Consider the following 16,113-nt stretch of genomic DNA (forward strand, 5'->3'; position numbering starts at 1 on the left):
GAGACTTACTGTTTTTTGTGTGCCTTATATTACTTTCTGAATTTTGTACCATGTACATGATTTACTATTTAGAAATTAAATACAAGCTAGTTAGAGGCCAGAGAGTTTGAAAAAAAGATTGGAAGAGCTGAAGAGGTGGAAGGAAAACCAGGAGAGGGTAGTGTCACCAAAGCCGAAAGAAGGAGTGTTTTAAGAAAGAGTGAGTTGTCAGTTGTGGCTGATGTTGCAGAGCGCTCAGTAAATGCAGGGGCAGTGTCCGCATTCAATTAAGAAACAGGGAGGTCATTGATCCTCAAAGGAGTAACCTTAGCTCCGTCCTCTCTGATTTTCAGCGCTTGGAAGATTATCAGCGTCGCCTTGATACCTCTAATCTGAAGTTGTCAGAATACCCAAATGTTGAAGAGCTCAGGGTAAGAGATGGTCTTTTGGACTCTGTGGGAGAGGGAGAGGGTGGGATGATTTGGGAGAATGGCATTGAAACATGTATAATATCATATATGAAACGAGTCGCCAGTCCAGGTTCGATGCACGATACTGGATGCTTGGGGCTGGTGCACTGGGATGACCCAGAGGGATAGTACGGGGAGGGAGGAGGGAGGAGGGTTCAGGATGGGGAACACGTGTATACCTGTGGCGGATTCATGTTGATACATGGCAAAACCAATACAATATTGTAAAGTTAAAAAAATAAAAAATTTTTAAAAATTAAAAAAAAAAATGTACTGAAGACCTGGCAGATGATTAACATCTCAGTGGGAACATACATGACCTGAAGGAGTTCTTATATCATACATTGTCTATACTAAGGATTGTTTTCTTCCTTTTAAATGTCTTGGTCTGTGTGTAAAGACTGCTTTAGTCTTTCATAAGAGTAATATTTTGTGTGAAACTAACTTTTTGTGACAAGAATTTGTGGGAGACTAAGGAACATTCCTTACTGTTAAATTTAATTTTATTGTACTCTATAGTTTGAGTAAGAGTAGGGCTGTTTACTGTTGGAACTTTCCAGATTTTTGAGTTAAAGAATATAATTATTTTTCTATGAAGCTCTTCTAAAGCATTAAAGTTGAAACCATTACTGGAATGATAGTAAAATATTTATAAATTGTTATTTCTAGTACATGGAGTTTTTGTGTTAATTAACTTCTGAGGATTTTAAGTCTTTCTTGTACTGTTTCACTGGTTCTTTTGGCAGATTTATTTGGTAACTATTAAAATAGACTTTTATGTCCTACATAACAGCTTATCAAAACATGCTGATATGCTGAGCTTCCTAACTTCCAGAGACTTAAGATTTTTCTAGAGCTGCTTATACTAAAAGATAATTCTCTCAAGTTATTGATATTTAGAGCAAGCCTGAGTACTTCCTGGACTTCTGTGAATGCTGTCCTTAGAGCTTTTTTTGGAACAAGAGCCTAGAACTCAGAGGCTTCATATGCATAAGCCATGGTCTAGTTAGTTATGCATAGAAAAAAATAAGGAAGGGGGTTGAGACTCTAGGGACTGAACGTTTGCTTCATTTTTATTAGCTGTTGTCATCTGTTTAGAGTGCGATTGGGAAGATTTTACTCTTGGGTGTTTTTCTACGAGATGCATTTTCCTTTTTAGAATATTTTATGCAGCTTACTTTAACTGGATTTTTATTCTGTTTTCAGTAGCTTACAGATATCAATAATCGTGAATGTAAATGATGTCTTTTATATTAGGAATTTCTTGAAAGGAGACACTATGGAATATCATTTAAGTGCTTGGAAATAATTTGTATATAATTCTCCTTATTTTGACAGAATTTGGATTTAACAAAAAGGAAGATGATTCACGAAGGCCCATTGGTTTGGAAGGTGAATAGAGATAAAACAATTGGTAGGTGTACTGTCTGCCAATGTGGGGGAGAGTAGAGAAAGAAAAAGAATAGGAAAGTTTCCTTATGCCAAACAGAAAAGACATCCACTCACATTTTTCAGTTACAGCAGTTAGCAGTGGTACTTTGTGTTATTTATACATTTACAAAAAATCTGCTTATGTTATTGTTTTACATGTGAAATGTGTTAAATATTTATTTAGGAATTAAGCAGAAAATTTTGTCATTATCCAGTCCTGTCTCCATCTTTGTATGCTGATCAGGCTAAGCTTCTTTTAAACTTCTCTATCTCAAACTATCTGTGGTGAAGAACCATTGTTTTTTTATTTGTTGTGATACTTTAAAAATGAATTATTAAAAATGAAATTAAAAAACACAATAGCAAGTCACTTTTACTAGATTTACCAGAAATCAGTTTTCTATGTCAAATTGTTATAAAGTTTATAAAACACGTCTCAGTTTCTATACTAATCACCTTTTCCTACATTTTTATTTTTAGATCTGTATACATTGCTGCTGGAAGATATTCTTGTATTGTTACAAAAGCAGGATGATAGACTGGTGTTAAGGTGTCACAGTAAGATTCTGGCATCTACAGCTGACAGCAAACACACATTTAGCCCCGTCATCAAGCTGAATACAGTGTTGGTTCGACAAGTGGCAACAGGCGAGTATGTCCGCTGAATGACACTAATCTCCAGGTTTATCATGACATTGCATAAGACACTCAGTGTTGTCTGAGTTGCACAGCTGGCATGGAGTTCTGCTCCTTTTATATTCTTATACAGATCAAGTGAAATGCATTTACTGCCTAGAATGTGAATTATGAGTTTATATCCCCAAATTATTTAGGATGCTTAGATTCTCTGAATAATTTTTCACATTTAAAATTTTTCTGCATATTACTCTGATCTTTATTTCATGTTCAAATCAGTGAAGATGGTGAACTGGAGCTAATGCCATTGAAAAGGCTTTCATTGTTTTGTTAGTTTCTTTAAAAACTTCAAGAGTTTGTTTGGGCAAAAATTTATTTGGCTTGGGCAGCATCTAATATAGCAGACAGACTTATTTTTTTAGATTATTTTTATTTTTTTGAGAAGATAAAATATTTATTTATTTTAAATTATGAAAGTATGATAACACCTTTACCAGAGACTTGGAAGATACAAAACAAAGTTACATGTGGTTCCACTATACATTATGATTATTTTTTTAAATAGATAAAGAGTTTTAGTTGGGGTTTCAATATCAAACTCTGAAAAATTAATAGAATGAACAGACAGAAAAGTAGAAGGATATAGTAGACTGGAAAAGCACTATGACCCAATTCAACATAATTAAGATTTATATAATTTGCACACAACAACAGGATAGAAATTCTATTCAGGTTCCCATAGACTATAAACCAGGAGATACTGGAACATATCCAAAGACATATGTTGGGTGTAAAATTTTATGGTCTGAAGGTATTGAATCATACAGAGTCTGTTTTCTTATCACTGTGGCATTATGTTAGAAATCAATATCAGAAGATATTTGAAAATAATGCTCATATTCTCAAGTGCAGTGTGACATTTACCAAAAGAAATATTGAATTTAGCCACTGACAGGGCTTTCCTCTTTTGATATGGTGGGGAAAAAAGCAAAAACAGGAGAAGTGGGTGTGGTTTAGGTTTTTTAAAAATCAGTTTAAGTTAGAAAGTTACACATTAACAGTACTAATAATGAAGATCCCTGTTTAAAATTCTTAATTCCATGGTGGTAAGATACATTTATGACCTTGTTTCATCAACACCTACTGAATATTACCAACTACCCATTTAGCAAAAGGGCAATGTGGAATAAATGCAAAAATAATGTTTAGTTCAATAATTTCGATAATAGACACTTTTTTGTTTTTAATAAATTACTGTGGAATTAGTGTTAGCTTTTATAATCTTCGTCTTATTAAAGTATAATATATATATATAGTATAAGATAAAATAATTTGCAGAATTTTTAAGTTGTATTTGATGAGTTTTTACTAAGTGAATGAGTGTCTACAGAGTGATCACGTGTAACCTTTACTTAGATTAAGATGCACAAGAGTACCAGCATACTAGAAACATCTTTCACAGCCTCTGTGGGTCATATCGTTAGAGTAAATTTGTCTTGTTTTTTTTCAGATAACAAAGCTTTATTCGTCATCTCCATGTCTGATAATGGAGCCCAAATTTATGAACTGGTGGCACAGACAGTTTCTGAAAAGACTGTGTATGTACTGGACATAGCTACCTTGCTCTGTTGTGTCTTATTATTCTGAATATAATATTCCACAATCTTAACCTTGCTTTTGTAATAGGACTTTGAAAACCAAAAACTGTATGGAAACAGATACTTCCTCTGTATTCTTTGAGAGGTGTTCTTTTAAGAACTTGTTCTTTTAGACAGCTGTCTCTTACTTGGGCTTCCCAGGTGGCTCTAGTGGTAAAGAACCCACTTGCCAGTGCAGGAGTTGTAAGAGATAAAGGTTTGATCCCTGAGTCAGGAAGATCCCCTGGAGAAGGGCATGGCAGCCCACTCCAATATTCTTGTCTCTTACTTGGAAAAGTATCTTTGCTAAAGAAAAAATTCTACAAGTGTCAAGTGAAGTTTTTTTAATGGGTAGTGTATCCATAATGTTGTTAGGTTTTTCTTTAAAGTATAGAGTTTTTATAATCTCTACTTAATAGTATGTCTCCAAAATAAAGATAACCTCTGGCAGAAATAGGGTTTTTGGTTGGTTGGTTTGGTTTGGTTTCTGGTATAGTTCGTTGTTTTTACTTCTGCTGTCTGAGTATGTTTAAAATGTGTTTCGTTTTCCTTGCCCTTCTGAATGTGTTTTGTGCTGTTTCCAAACGTGCAGCTGGCAGGACCTAATATGTCGGATGGCCGCATCCGTGAAGGAGCAGTCCACAAAGCCAATCCCACTGCCCCAGCCGCCACCGTGCGAGTGAGTGTGCCTCTGCTCCTGAGTGGCATCAGAAAAATGATGGATGATTCTTAACATTTTGTTGCAGTGATCTTTAGGCACCTTGTGAAGGCTAAAAGGTTATTTATTTATTTTTTCTTCTGCAGAGGAGACAACGATGAAGAAGAACCTCCAAAATTAAAAGTGGAACATCATGACATTTCAGTCACTGGTCTGCAGAGTCCAGGTAAACTGTTTGTCAAAGTTAACCTGGAAGAAAGTAGTCTACATGCTAGTTAATAAAATGTGAAGAGACTCTTAACTGCTTTGGTTTATGCAGGTTCTGGCATCTGCCGTTCACTTTAACAGACTTTGCTCATGCGCCTTCTGTGTCATCATAATGCCACACTAAGTGCATGCATTTTACTTCGTGGACAGTCTCTGTAGCTCATGTGGTTATTTTTTTCCAAATATTTTTCTGGGTGCTTCACATTAAAAGTTTTGCTAAGATGTATTCTACTTTCTCTATTCCATTGAACAGACAGAGATTTGGGATTAGAGTCTCCTTTAATGTCATCAAAACCTCAGTCTCATTCGCTGGGTACCTCTGGGAAGTCGGAAGTAGATGACCTCTTTGTGGCTGAGAGACAGTTTGCAAAGGAGCAGCATGCAGACGGGACACTAAAGGAAGTCGGAGTGAATTATCAAGTCACAATCCCAGATCCACACTTGCCTGGCTCAGAAGAACGGTGGGCCCTGGATGCACTAAGGAATTGTAAGTTCTATTCATACGTTAACACAGATATACTTATTAAGCACGAGAGTTCTATAATGTACTATGCAACCATTTAGGGAGAGTCAAGAAAGTATAAACTATGAATTTTCCCTTTAAGAATTTTACGATCTAGTTTGGAAGATGACAGAAAACTTTCCCCTACCTTCTTAAGTTTTATAGGTATGTCAAAATTGATCTGGTTTGAGTGACCAGAGAAGGGAAGCATTAGAAAACAAGAGAGCTGTGATTACTTTCCTAAAGAATGGGTAAGACTCAAAATAGGTATTTATTAACAGGAGAATAAATAGAAGTCATTCAGATAAGAAGAATGGTAGGACCAACAGCAAAAAGGCTAAACCTCTGGGGGTGTTCAGAAAGAAGTGAGTAGGGCAGCTGGCCTGTGTGGGAGACCACACAAGCTAAAGGAGTTGTGGGATAGGGTTAGAAAGCTGGAGGACACTTTGTGGAGCCCAGCTGTTGTGGACCCTGAAGACTAGATTGAAGGGTGGCACCCCACGGAGTTTTGAGGACTATTTCAAGCTACAGATATTCTTCTGTTTTTCTTGTGGATACTGTAATATTCTTCACCGCAGTCCATTCTTCACACACACACACACACACAGATGCACAACTGGGTGGTCCTTGCCACTCTGTTAGCTATCTGCCCCCCTTTCCAGCCTGGTTGAGAACCACTGGTGTAGACAGGAGTGCATCACATGTCTCAGGTGTACTGGAGGAAGGGAAAAAGGCTGGCTGCAGAGAAAGAACCATTTGAAGTTTTTAAGCTGGAGTGTATGTATTAGTAATGAGAAAGAATACTCTGGCTGAGAGCTGCAGAAGGATTTGAATGGAAAGAGGATTGGTGTGGTCTGGGCTTGAGGCTAAATGGGTTTGGACTAGAATGGTGGAATGGTGTTAGAGAAATAAAATTGAAGTGAGGAACCAACAAATACGTAAAACAATTGACTTCTTTGGATGTGAAGACAAAGGAAGGGGAATATTTAGAGATAATTTCAGTTTTCTTATCAGAAATAAAAATTAGAAAGGACTGCCACTGCCCACTGCTACACTTTCTTTTCTCCTCCTTTCCTTTGCCATAGATTGTGGGCTCAATTTTAAAACATTGAGATGTAGGTAATGAATGGCAAGCCTTTTAAGAGGAAGGATGAGCAGGAGGTTGGAATTTTAAGACTGGAACTTTGGAGGAGGTTAGGGAGAATGGTGGCTCTGAGTATCAAAGCCATATGAATTCATAGCATCTCTCAGTGAGTAACTGCAGAACAGAGACAGAGGGTCAAAGACCCAAACCCATGTGGAGACTTTATTTAAAGGGAAGACAGAAATTAAGGTAGTTGAAAGTAGGGAATTGGTCAAGTCATTTAAGACTTACTTTATTCTAGACTCATTGAGTTAACAGTGGTAATGATTTCTGATGGTTTCACTAACATTGTTCCACTGACCCTCTCATTGAGTGGCCTCACAGCATACACTGGCCCATTTAAAATTAAATTGGTTCTGTTTTCAGCAACCTAAGGAAGCTGTGTTACTTAGTGAGGTCATTTTTAAAAACTAATAAATATTTCCTTATCCTTTGAAATTATGCATGGTACCAAACATTGGAATTAAATTTACAGGCCAGCTTTTTTTTCTTTGTCACCATTTAAGGAGATTCTTTGGGTTATTATAGATGATAAAATTAATGTTCTAATAAAATTAGAAAAAGTAATGCCTATGTAGATAGTGTCTGTTTCTGGAAAAAGCAGAACTTTCAAATTCTTTTGTTCAGATTAATACAGCTTTTCTACATCCTTTTAAGAAGTACCTTGGGGGTATTATTCCAGTTATATAGAAGAAGAAGTGGAGGCAGGCATGGTATTGATTATTTAACAGTTTTAAATAGGAGAATAATAGGAAAATCTCCATTGAGAATTCTTCAAGTTTTGGTTTTTTTTTTGTCTAGTTTAATGTTAAATTTTCTCTAGATGGTGTTTTATTTCATTTTTCAAACCAAACAAAAAATGGTTGTGTGAAATTAATGTTTTTTATTGTATGTTAGTAAAAAGGTACTGGCTTTAAGAGAGAAATTATAATTCCTCTAATTTAATTCTGTCTGTCTGAGGTTATGTGAATGCATGTGTTCTCCCCACTTCCTAAATCTTCTAGTGGGTTTGTTGAAGCAGCTGCTGGTACACCAGCTGGGCTTGACTGAGAAGAGCACTCAGGAAGACTGGCCACATTTTCCAAGATGCAGGACAGCCTCTCTGGGGGTGCAGGCAGACAGTGGAACCCAGAACCCTGAAAATATTAAGGCCTGTCATCCTGTTGAAGCACAGATGCCCTTTAGAACTGGAACTGGTGACATTTCAACTTGTTACAGTCCACGGACTTCAACTGAATCTTCTGCTCCACGGGATTCAGTAGTACTGGCATTCCAAGAGAGCCAGGCAAGTGACATTTTAATAATGGACCACATGATTATGACCCCAGAGATGCCTCCCTCAGAGCCAGAAGGGGGTCTTGATGAGAGTGGAGAGCACTTTTTTGATGCCCGTGAAGCACATAGTGATGATAATCCATCAGAAGGTGATGGAGCAGTTAAAAAGGAAGAGAAGGATGTTAATTTGCGCATCTCAGGCAAGTTCCTTTCACATTTAAACTTTGATTTCGATCGTCGTTATTTGTCCTGTGTGCTGAAATCGATGTTGCTTGGATATCCGTGTATGTGTTATTGTATGTGTTATCTCACGTGTGTGCCTGTGTGTCTGTGTATAGTGTCTGTTCTTTCATGCAGTAAATACTGTCTCGACTCTATGCTGGGCCCCATCCTAGGTCCTGGGAGATGGAACAGTGAATAAAACACAGAAAAATTCACTCTTCTCATGAAGCTTCACCACCACTTGGGGAAAGAGTAACAATAAATAAGTTACCAAATAAACAGATGTCAGATAGTAAGGATGATACAGAAAAATAAGTCATACTGAGGGGCACAGACAGTAAGGAGGAAGGACAGGGTGGTCAGGGAAGAAGGCCTCTCGTGAGGTAGCACTTGAGCAGAGACCCAGGGGAAGGGGAGGAAGGCGCTGTGTGGGCGTCCAGGAGTAGAGTGTTCCAACAGAGGAGGTGAGCACACAGTCTGCGAGGCCAGAGCAGGCGTCCTGTGGTTAAAGAGCACAGGCTGTGGGAGAAAGTGGTGAGAGATGAGGCCACGTAGGTATTTGACAGGGAAAGTGGTCATAAGATAATATAGGGACTCGGTAGTTTTCAGCTTTTAACTTGTAAAATGCTAGCAAACATTAAGTTATTCCAGAATTACCAGGAATGTTTGCTAAGTGTACCTTTAATCTGAAGTAAGAAAATTCTGATGTCCTGAAAACATAACTTGGAAATTTGGGACTTAATGGCCTTTCCCCCTCTTTAATAGCTTTTAAGCTATTTCAGATATTAAAGAATCCTCTGGCAATGCAGGAGACCCCAGTTCGATTCCTGAGTCGGAAAAATCTGCTAGAGAAGAGATAGGCTACCCACTCCAGTATTCTTGGGCTTCCCTAGTGGCTCAGCTGGTAAAGAGTTTGCCTGCAATTCAGGCCACCTAGGTTCAATCCCTGGGTTTGGAAGACTTCCTGGAGAAGGAAAAGGCTACCCACTCCAGTATTCTGACCTGGAGAATTCTATGGACTGTATAGTTCATGGGGTTGCAATGAGTCAGACACGACTGAGCAACTTTAACTTTCACTTCACTAGCTTTTAAAGGTGTCAGCACATCACCCCACATCTATTTTCCGATGTGTTGGAGGTGGTACTAACCTCTTCACCCTGTCCTGTCTCTGTCCGTAGGAACCTATCTGATCCTTGATGGCTATGACCCGGTGCAGGAGAGCTCCACAGACGACGAGGTTGCTTCCTCGTTCCCCCTTCAGCCCGGGGCAGGCATCCCCTCTCTGGACTCTGGACACCAGCAGCAGCCTTCTCCCCAGAATGCTCATTCTGATGGGGCTGTTTCACCGTTCAACCCAGAATTACTGGTCCAGCAGCGCTGGGGAGCTATGGAGGATTCCTGTTTTGAGATCCAGAGTCCCTCTGCTTGTGCTGATTCACAAAGCCAGATCATGGAGTACATTCGTAAAATAGAGGCTGACCTTGAACACTTAAAGGTACCTCGGACTTCATCCTTAGGAGTCGGATATAAGAAACACGTTTAACAGAGAGGAAGTGTAGAATGATCAACATGCTGATGTCAGTAACCTCGCTGAGGGTCTAGATTTGTGTGTTTTCTCTGACCATTGTCTGTGAGTAGACCTGGATGAAAAACTAAGGTCGGCGTTGTTTTATCGGGTTACACATCACAAGAGCAGAAAAAGTTGTACTCTATAAACTGTGTGTGTGTATGGCTTTCAAAGTTTAAGGACCTAAATACATTTGGGATGATTGGCTGACCTCCATGAGAAAATGTGAGCAATAAGCTGAGATAGGTGGAGTTTGTGTAGTTAGGAATCTAGGCTGGGAAGTGCCTTAACTTGCCATCACCTATTAATTATCTGTGAATTGTAGGGTGATGTTGATAGTTTCCCAGATGCTGTGACAGAGAGAAATTGTCTCCAGTGGCTCCAGTGGTAATCTAAAGACCTGCCTGTGAGTAGGGGTTCTGTAAATGGGCAATTGAAGATGTCACTGTGTGAGCCATCACTGCAGAACTGACCTGTGTGGTCATTTCTGACAACAGGACTCTGTAAGTTTGCCATCCGTAGGCACAGGTACCAGAGCCCAGATGTTTTGTCATGACATTACTTAGAGGTTTTGGGGGCAGAGTTCAAAGTGTTCTTAGTCTCTTAGCTAAAGATTGATCTCCCTTAGTTTTTCTTTCACCTTCATGTGATAGGTTTTCCTTTCTTTGTAGGATTACATATAGGGATGTCCTGTGGCTGGTAAGATTCTAAGAGGCCTTCGAGGGCACATTGGCTCTAACTTAGTTCATGCCACATATGGGATCGTTTTCAGGGTGACTCCAGGGCAGGAGGGAATAATCACCTCTAATAGTTGCCCTCTCCTCTACTTTCTTCTGCATGGGAACATTTTAAGTTATTCACTCAAGGGAGGAACAGGTAAAAGGAAATGAAATTTACTTCTTTTTTTTCCCTATTAACAAAAATTTTAATGATGTTAATGTTAAATTTGACAACTTAGACCTGTAATATACAAAAGCCTTCTTTCCTATTTTCAAAATAAAGTTTTTTTAAAATGATGTTTGAATGAAAAACCTGTGGGTTTTATTTTACAGAAGGTGGAGGAAAGTTACACCATTCTTTGCCAAAGGCTGGCTGGATCAGCCCTCACAGACAAGCACTCAGGTGTGTGAATGCTGTGGGTTTCTGACTCAAGAATCATCCTGCCTGAACAGTCCAATGAATGAAATGATTTATTAGTCTTTAAAGTGAAAACCTTGTGAGATTCTGTTTCATCTCTTAAAAAAAAAAAAAGATACTTGTTTCCGAACATCATGCATCAAGCAGAGGCCACTGTCTGCTGACTCGGCTCTTCCTCTCAAAGAGGAGCTGCAGTTGTCAGTCCCCACGCCACTCGCGTTCTGTCGTCCTTCCCCTTTGCAAAAGCAAAAGGCAGAGCTGCAGTGAGGGGGTAAACTGAGGCTCCGCAGCGGTGGAGGCAGGCCCTCCTCGGGTCCTGCTGTGCTTTCCTGTCTCCCAGGGACCACAGATGGTTCCCGTGTTCAGTGCAGTAGTCTGTACTCATTTGCCTTCATTCTTTTGAATGAGACTATTCCGATCCAGAAACAAAGATGTTAACAAGGTCCACAGGTTTCAGATGTATTCTCTGTGTTAATTTTATTTTTATTTATTTTTTTTAATTTATGTATGTATTTTTGGCTGCACTGGGTCTTCATTGCTGCGAGGGCTTTTTTGTAGTTGCGGCGAGTGGAGGCTACTCTCCAGTTGCAGTGCATGGGCTTCTCATTGTGGTGCCTTCTCTCGTTGCAGAGCATGGCCGTTAGGGTGTGTGGGCTCAGTAGATGCCGCTCACGGGTCTAGAGCACAGGCTTAATAGCTGTGGTGCACAGGCTTAGTTGCTCCTCAGCATGTGGGATCTTCCCAGATCAGGGATTGACCCCGAGTCTCCTGCATTGGCAGGCGATTTCTTTACCACTGAGCCACCAGGGAGGCCCTCTCTGAGTTAATTTGAACTCAGTCTTTCTCCTTAATTTGACCTCTACACCTCTTTGTTCTTCCCAGATAAAAGTTAGAGCCACGTGTCCTGGAGGTGACTGCAGGTTGTTGGATTTGAGCACCAGCCTTGTCTCACCATGTCCTGGCTCCAGTGTGGACGCTGAGAGAGAGTGTGACGTGTGACGGAGGATCTGCCTGCAAACACCCTGGGGGAGCCATGCCCTCCGGGACCCAGAGCAGGACTGGGTCTTCACAGCCTGGCAGCTGCACAAGTCTGTCTGCGAGGGGACATCCGTCCTCTCGTCCTGCTCTTCTCACTCTCGGAAATCCATTTTGATTCAGAACAAAAACCAAATGTATAGAGCTTTGGGTGTAGAATATGAAATTTTACTTAGACTTAAGAGAAAGAGAAAATCAGATGTATTTATTTGACTTCATTCCGTATTTGAAAGCACATTTTAATTTTTATTTTGCCATGTTTTGTTTTAATTGAGTAGTGAGAGTTTTAGCCCTTTGTATTTAGTACACCCAAGGATTGACTGCTCCTGAAGCAAAGAGTTCAGGATGGGGTATCAGGAGGTGGCTGGAGAGGTGAAGAGGGGGAGGGAGTGGGCAGAGGAGGGAGGAGCATGAGGTCTCTACCGAATGATGTCCCGTGCCCTCTGCTGTCCCGGAGGCTGCTCGTCTGAGGGTCCCCTCAAAAGCGTACTCAAAAGTCCTCTGCTGCGACTCCTCCGAGCAGAGGACTTGAGCTTTGTGCTCCCAGGTGCGGGGCTTCCTCTCACCTGAGGCCAGCACCTCTTCTCTGTAGCTGGGATCTGCTCCCAATGAACAGGAATCCTCAATGTACTAAATAGCAGGCACTTGAAAATGGGTGTGTTTTCTTCTATCGTCTCCTTTTCTGTTGAGGGTTGGGATTTGGGAGGGAGAGGAAAGCAAATTTTATTTTCTTGACTATAAATTTGTTATCCTTGGTATTGTTTCATTTTTATAATTATACATTAGACCTTGGCACTTGTGTAAAATAATCCCTGCCAGCTGAGCAGGAAGCGAAAACAAGCAGAGATGCTTCAGGTGGTGGCAGGGGTGGGGGCTGCTGAGGAAGGGTGGGATGGGAGCGGGTGAGAGTGTGGGAAGGTTATGTAACTGAATCACTACTGAGTTGAACAATGGCTTTCATGAGCCACGGGTACTGCTGATTATAAGGCCAGTAAAATTTTAGTACCTGGAGGTTTGACTCTGATTTTTGCACTGATGGTGCCAAAGGGCTCTTAGAGTTTGAGAAGAGAGCCAAGGGTGGAGTGGAGAAGGATGCGGTGGAGAAGGCAGAGCTGCTCCAGCCAGCTCCAGAAGCACATCCTCTGACTTCACTGCTGGAGCTTTTTCCACACTGGTGCATGACTGACCTTAAAAATTGCAGACCAGAACATACACTGGATACTGCAGGCAAGGCGTTGGGAACTGCCTGCTCTAGAATGAATAGTAGCCCTGGCAGCACCCTCCAGAGGATACATGTTTCAGAACTGCAACTTGAGAACTCCCTTCAGTTCTGTTGGCTTTCTGTGGTTTTCTTTGTGCATCAGGTATATATTAATGTGTTTTGAAGTATTTTTGCCAATCAAAAATGAAATCATTTGTCAAATATTACAATTCTGTTAATACACAAGGAGTTGATTCACTGCTCATGTCTTTCAGTAGTACCCTCTGAACTCTGTGGGTAGTTAAGATGTAATTTTGCTCTCCCTGCCATCCGCTCACCATCTGCCCAAAAAAATATATATATATACATTATATATATATAATATATATATAAAATTTCCCCCCATCATAAGTGGTAAGGATTCCCAACTGTGTTTATAAACACCACTACAACTTAGCAAAGCTCATCTATGTCCAGATTCTTGTTTCTGTCTTTCCAAAAGTGATCTGTGTTTTTAAATAGACCAACTTGGATCGTTGGACCTCATCTATAAATTAGAATTTTATTTTGATTTATAGCCCAAGTATAAATTAAAATGGGATTAAAAAATTTAGAAGCAGAATCTAATATATAAGTAAAGCTTGGGACTTGAACTTTCTGTATCTCTTAAGAGAAACAAGTAGAAACCAAATGGTTACATTGTGCTGCTGGAAATAATGTAGTCACTCCCAACTAAAAGGGGTACCTGTAGTTACTTGACACTAATACCATCAGTGGGCAGTTAATCAGAAGAAAGGTAAATACAAATAGAACTTTCATCTTAACTTCAGATAGTACAGGGTCATTGAATAATTCCCTAGCACTCATTTATTTAAGAAGATTTGTACGTTAGCAGAGTTTTAGTTTCTCTTCTGGTTCAGCCAACCCCTTGTCCTTAGCAACTGTTTGCTTTTCCTTTTCCTGAAGTTTAACCTCTCCTTGGAACAAAAACAGGGCTAACTGGAAAAATATTTTGACTGTTGCTCTAGTACCTCCAAATAAATTCGTATCTAGATCTTCAAATGAAGCCCCCAAGTGAAGTCTAATTCTGAAAAGATTCCACGATTTTGAGTTTTCTTTTCTATCTCACCAGCCTCATGTCTTCCTCCTCCTCCTCATCCTGGCCTCCCATGCTCTCCTTTTATTTTTATTTTTTCCCTTTTGTCCATTATAATCACATCCATCCTACTTTGATACTATACCTGCCTTTCAGGACAATGGAATTAGGTAATCTCTTTTTGGGTGAGACTGATGACCATCAAAGCCGTTTTCTCCAAGTTGGTGACTGAAGTTGGAATCAACTTCCATGCGGAAAGATCCAAGGGCGGTGGACAGAGCCACCTTCCCAGAGCAGGAGAGCGGGTTTTAGCTATCGTGACCTGCCGTGACCCTGTGCTCTTTCCCGTGGCCGTAAGGGATCCCTTGCTATTAAGTGGCAGATTACATTTGAGGTGTCTCTTTCCTTTTCAGAGAACAAAGTTCAGCAAGGCAAATCAATAAACCCCAAAGTGCTGTAATTTAAAATCATGATCACTGCCCTAGAAGTCATATATTTCGTGTACTTTAAAACCAGCTATGAATAACTTGGACTGCTTGGGTTATCTTTGGCTATTAGGACGTGAACTGTAACTATTTATTATAATATGCTACAAAAAAGGTGCTTTTTTGCTTTCTTTTCCCTGAAACAACTTTGATCGACCGTTAGAAAGGATGAGTCCCTCTCAAAAAATTTTTTTGTTAATTTGTCCTTGGAGGAGGGTGGGGAGCCAGTGTGATAGTAAAGGAGAAAAGCCCACTGTTCCCTTATTTTTGAAGCTAAAGAAAACAATTATGCCTACTGTGAGTTGTCTTTTGCTCGCATACTTTTTTCTTTTTGGTATCATTAAATTCAGTGTATTATGTGGAGCTTCTGTATTTCAAACTGGAAGTCTTCTTTGAAGGTGGTATATGATGTAATTTTGAGCTACAAGAGCTTTGGTCAGTCTTTCCTCCCCTATATATCACAGGGGGCAAGGTTCAAAACTGTGTTCAGAGGACCTCAAGATAGAAAATTAAGCAGGACCTTCCAGTCATCTTTCTGCTGGCTAACTTTTTATTCCCTAGAATTACAATTCCTCTTTTAAATCTTTTTTTTTCTTTTTTCTCTGACTCCTCCACCACTTTTCAAAGTGATCTGCGTAATTATTCTTTCCTCAAGAAAAGAGTTCCTTTGCCTTGTTCTTCTCCACTGGTACTGATGGTTTTGAAAATAAACTGGTAGGAAAAAAAAGTGTACCTCCTAGAAGGAAGCCCTGCCCGCCATTTCCAGGTGCCAATGGCTAAGCAGGTGTGCCACAAACATAACTGTAACTTGTGCACACTGTGGGTCACTCTTAATCAGCCTCTTCCTACTAGAGCATTTTATTTTCCTTGTTCACCGTACAATCATGTACTACTCTTTAACAGAAATTACTTTTAAAGAAATCTGGAACTATCTTAAAAAAAAAAAAACTTTATTAATAATCATGTATTTTTACTGATCACATTTTGAAATGCCTAAAAGACTTTATTGTTCTAATTATCCAGATGTACCTTTGTAAAATAGCTCTTTTATGAATTAGCTGATAAGGCTGTATGTTTCTGGAACAAAATATTGGTCATCTAAAAACTCTGTTTTCTGGGGTCTGGGAAAATAGAAGAATGAGAATTCAAATATTAAATATGCTTAAAGGAACCAAGTATGTGACTTTTTATTTACATTCCTGTTGATTTGTCTTATTCAAGTTATCTTAGAGAAGTTTTGACACCAAGGAGGCCATAATTAATCTCACTGGCGGTGACTGTCAGGCATCTTCTACTGGTCAGAGCATCTTTACTAGTGAGGCAGCCAGTTGACCTCTGTAACATGTAAACTTCCGTGGGGACACTCACAGC

General features: G+C 39.7%; 1 protein-coding gene across 1 annotated transcript in view; it reads left to right on the forward strand.

Annotated features, from left to right (window-relative positions):
- The window catches only part of ARHGEF12 (Rho guanine nucleotide exchange factor 12), a 168,244-nt gene extending 152,331 nt beyond the window's left edge, over positions 1 to 15,913 (forward strand). The window contains exons 31-41 of the mRNA NM_001123033.2: positions 333 to 410; positions 1,788 to 1,863; positions 2,361 to 2,528; positions 4,027 to 4,114; positions 4,746 to 4,832; positions 4,958 to 5,037; positions 5,332 to 5,565; positions 7,729 to 8,199; positions 9,400 to 9,716; positions 10,841 to 10,910; positions 11,808 to 15,913. Coding sequence (NP_001116505.2) covers positions 333 to 410; positions 1,788 to 1,863; positions 2,361 to 2,528; positions 4,027 to 4,114; positions 4,746 to 4,832; positions 4,958 to 5,037; positions 5,332 to 5,565; positions 7,729 to 8,199; positions 9,400 to 9,716; positions 10,841 to 10,910; positions 11,808 to 11,818 — 1,680 coding nt within the window. The 3' untranslated portion in view covers positions 11,819 to 15,913. The remainder of the gene's footprint in view (positions 1 to 332; positions 411 to 1,787; positions 1,864 to 2,360; positions 2,529 to 4,026; positions 4,115 to 4,745; positions 4,833 to 4,957; positions 5,038 to 5,331; positions 5,566 to 7,728; positions 8,200 to 9,399; positions 9,717 to 10,840; positions 10,911 to 11,807) is intronic.
- Positions 15,914 to 16,113: the final 200 nt, after the last annotated feature.

This window comes from Bos taurus, chromosome 15 (genome assembly GCF_002263795.3).
Source record: "Bos taurus isolate L1 Dominette 01449 registration number 42190680 breed Hereford chromosome 15, ARS-UCD2.0, whole genome shotgun sequence".
NCBI lineage: Eukaryota > Metazoa > Chordata > Mammalia > Artiodactyla > Bovidae > Bos > Bos taurus.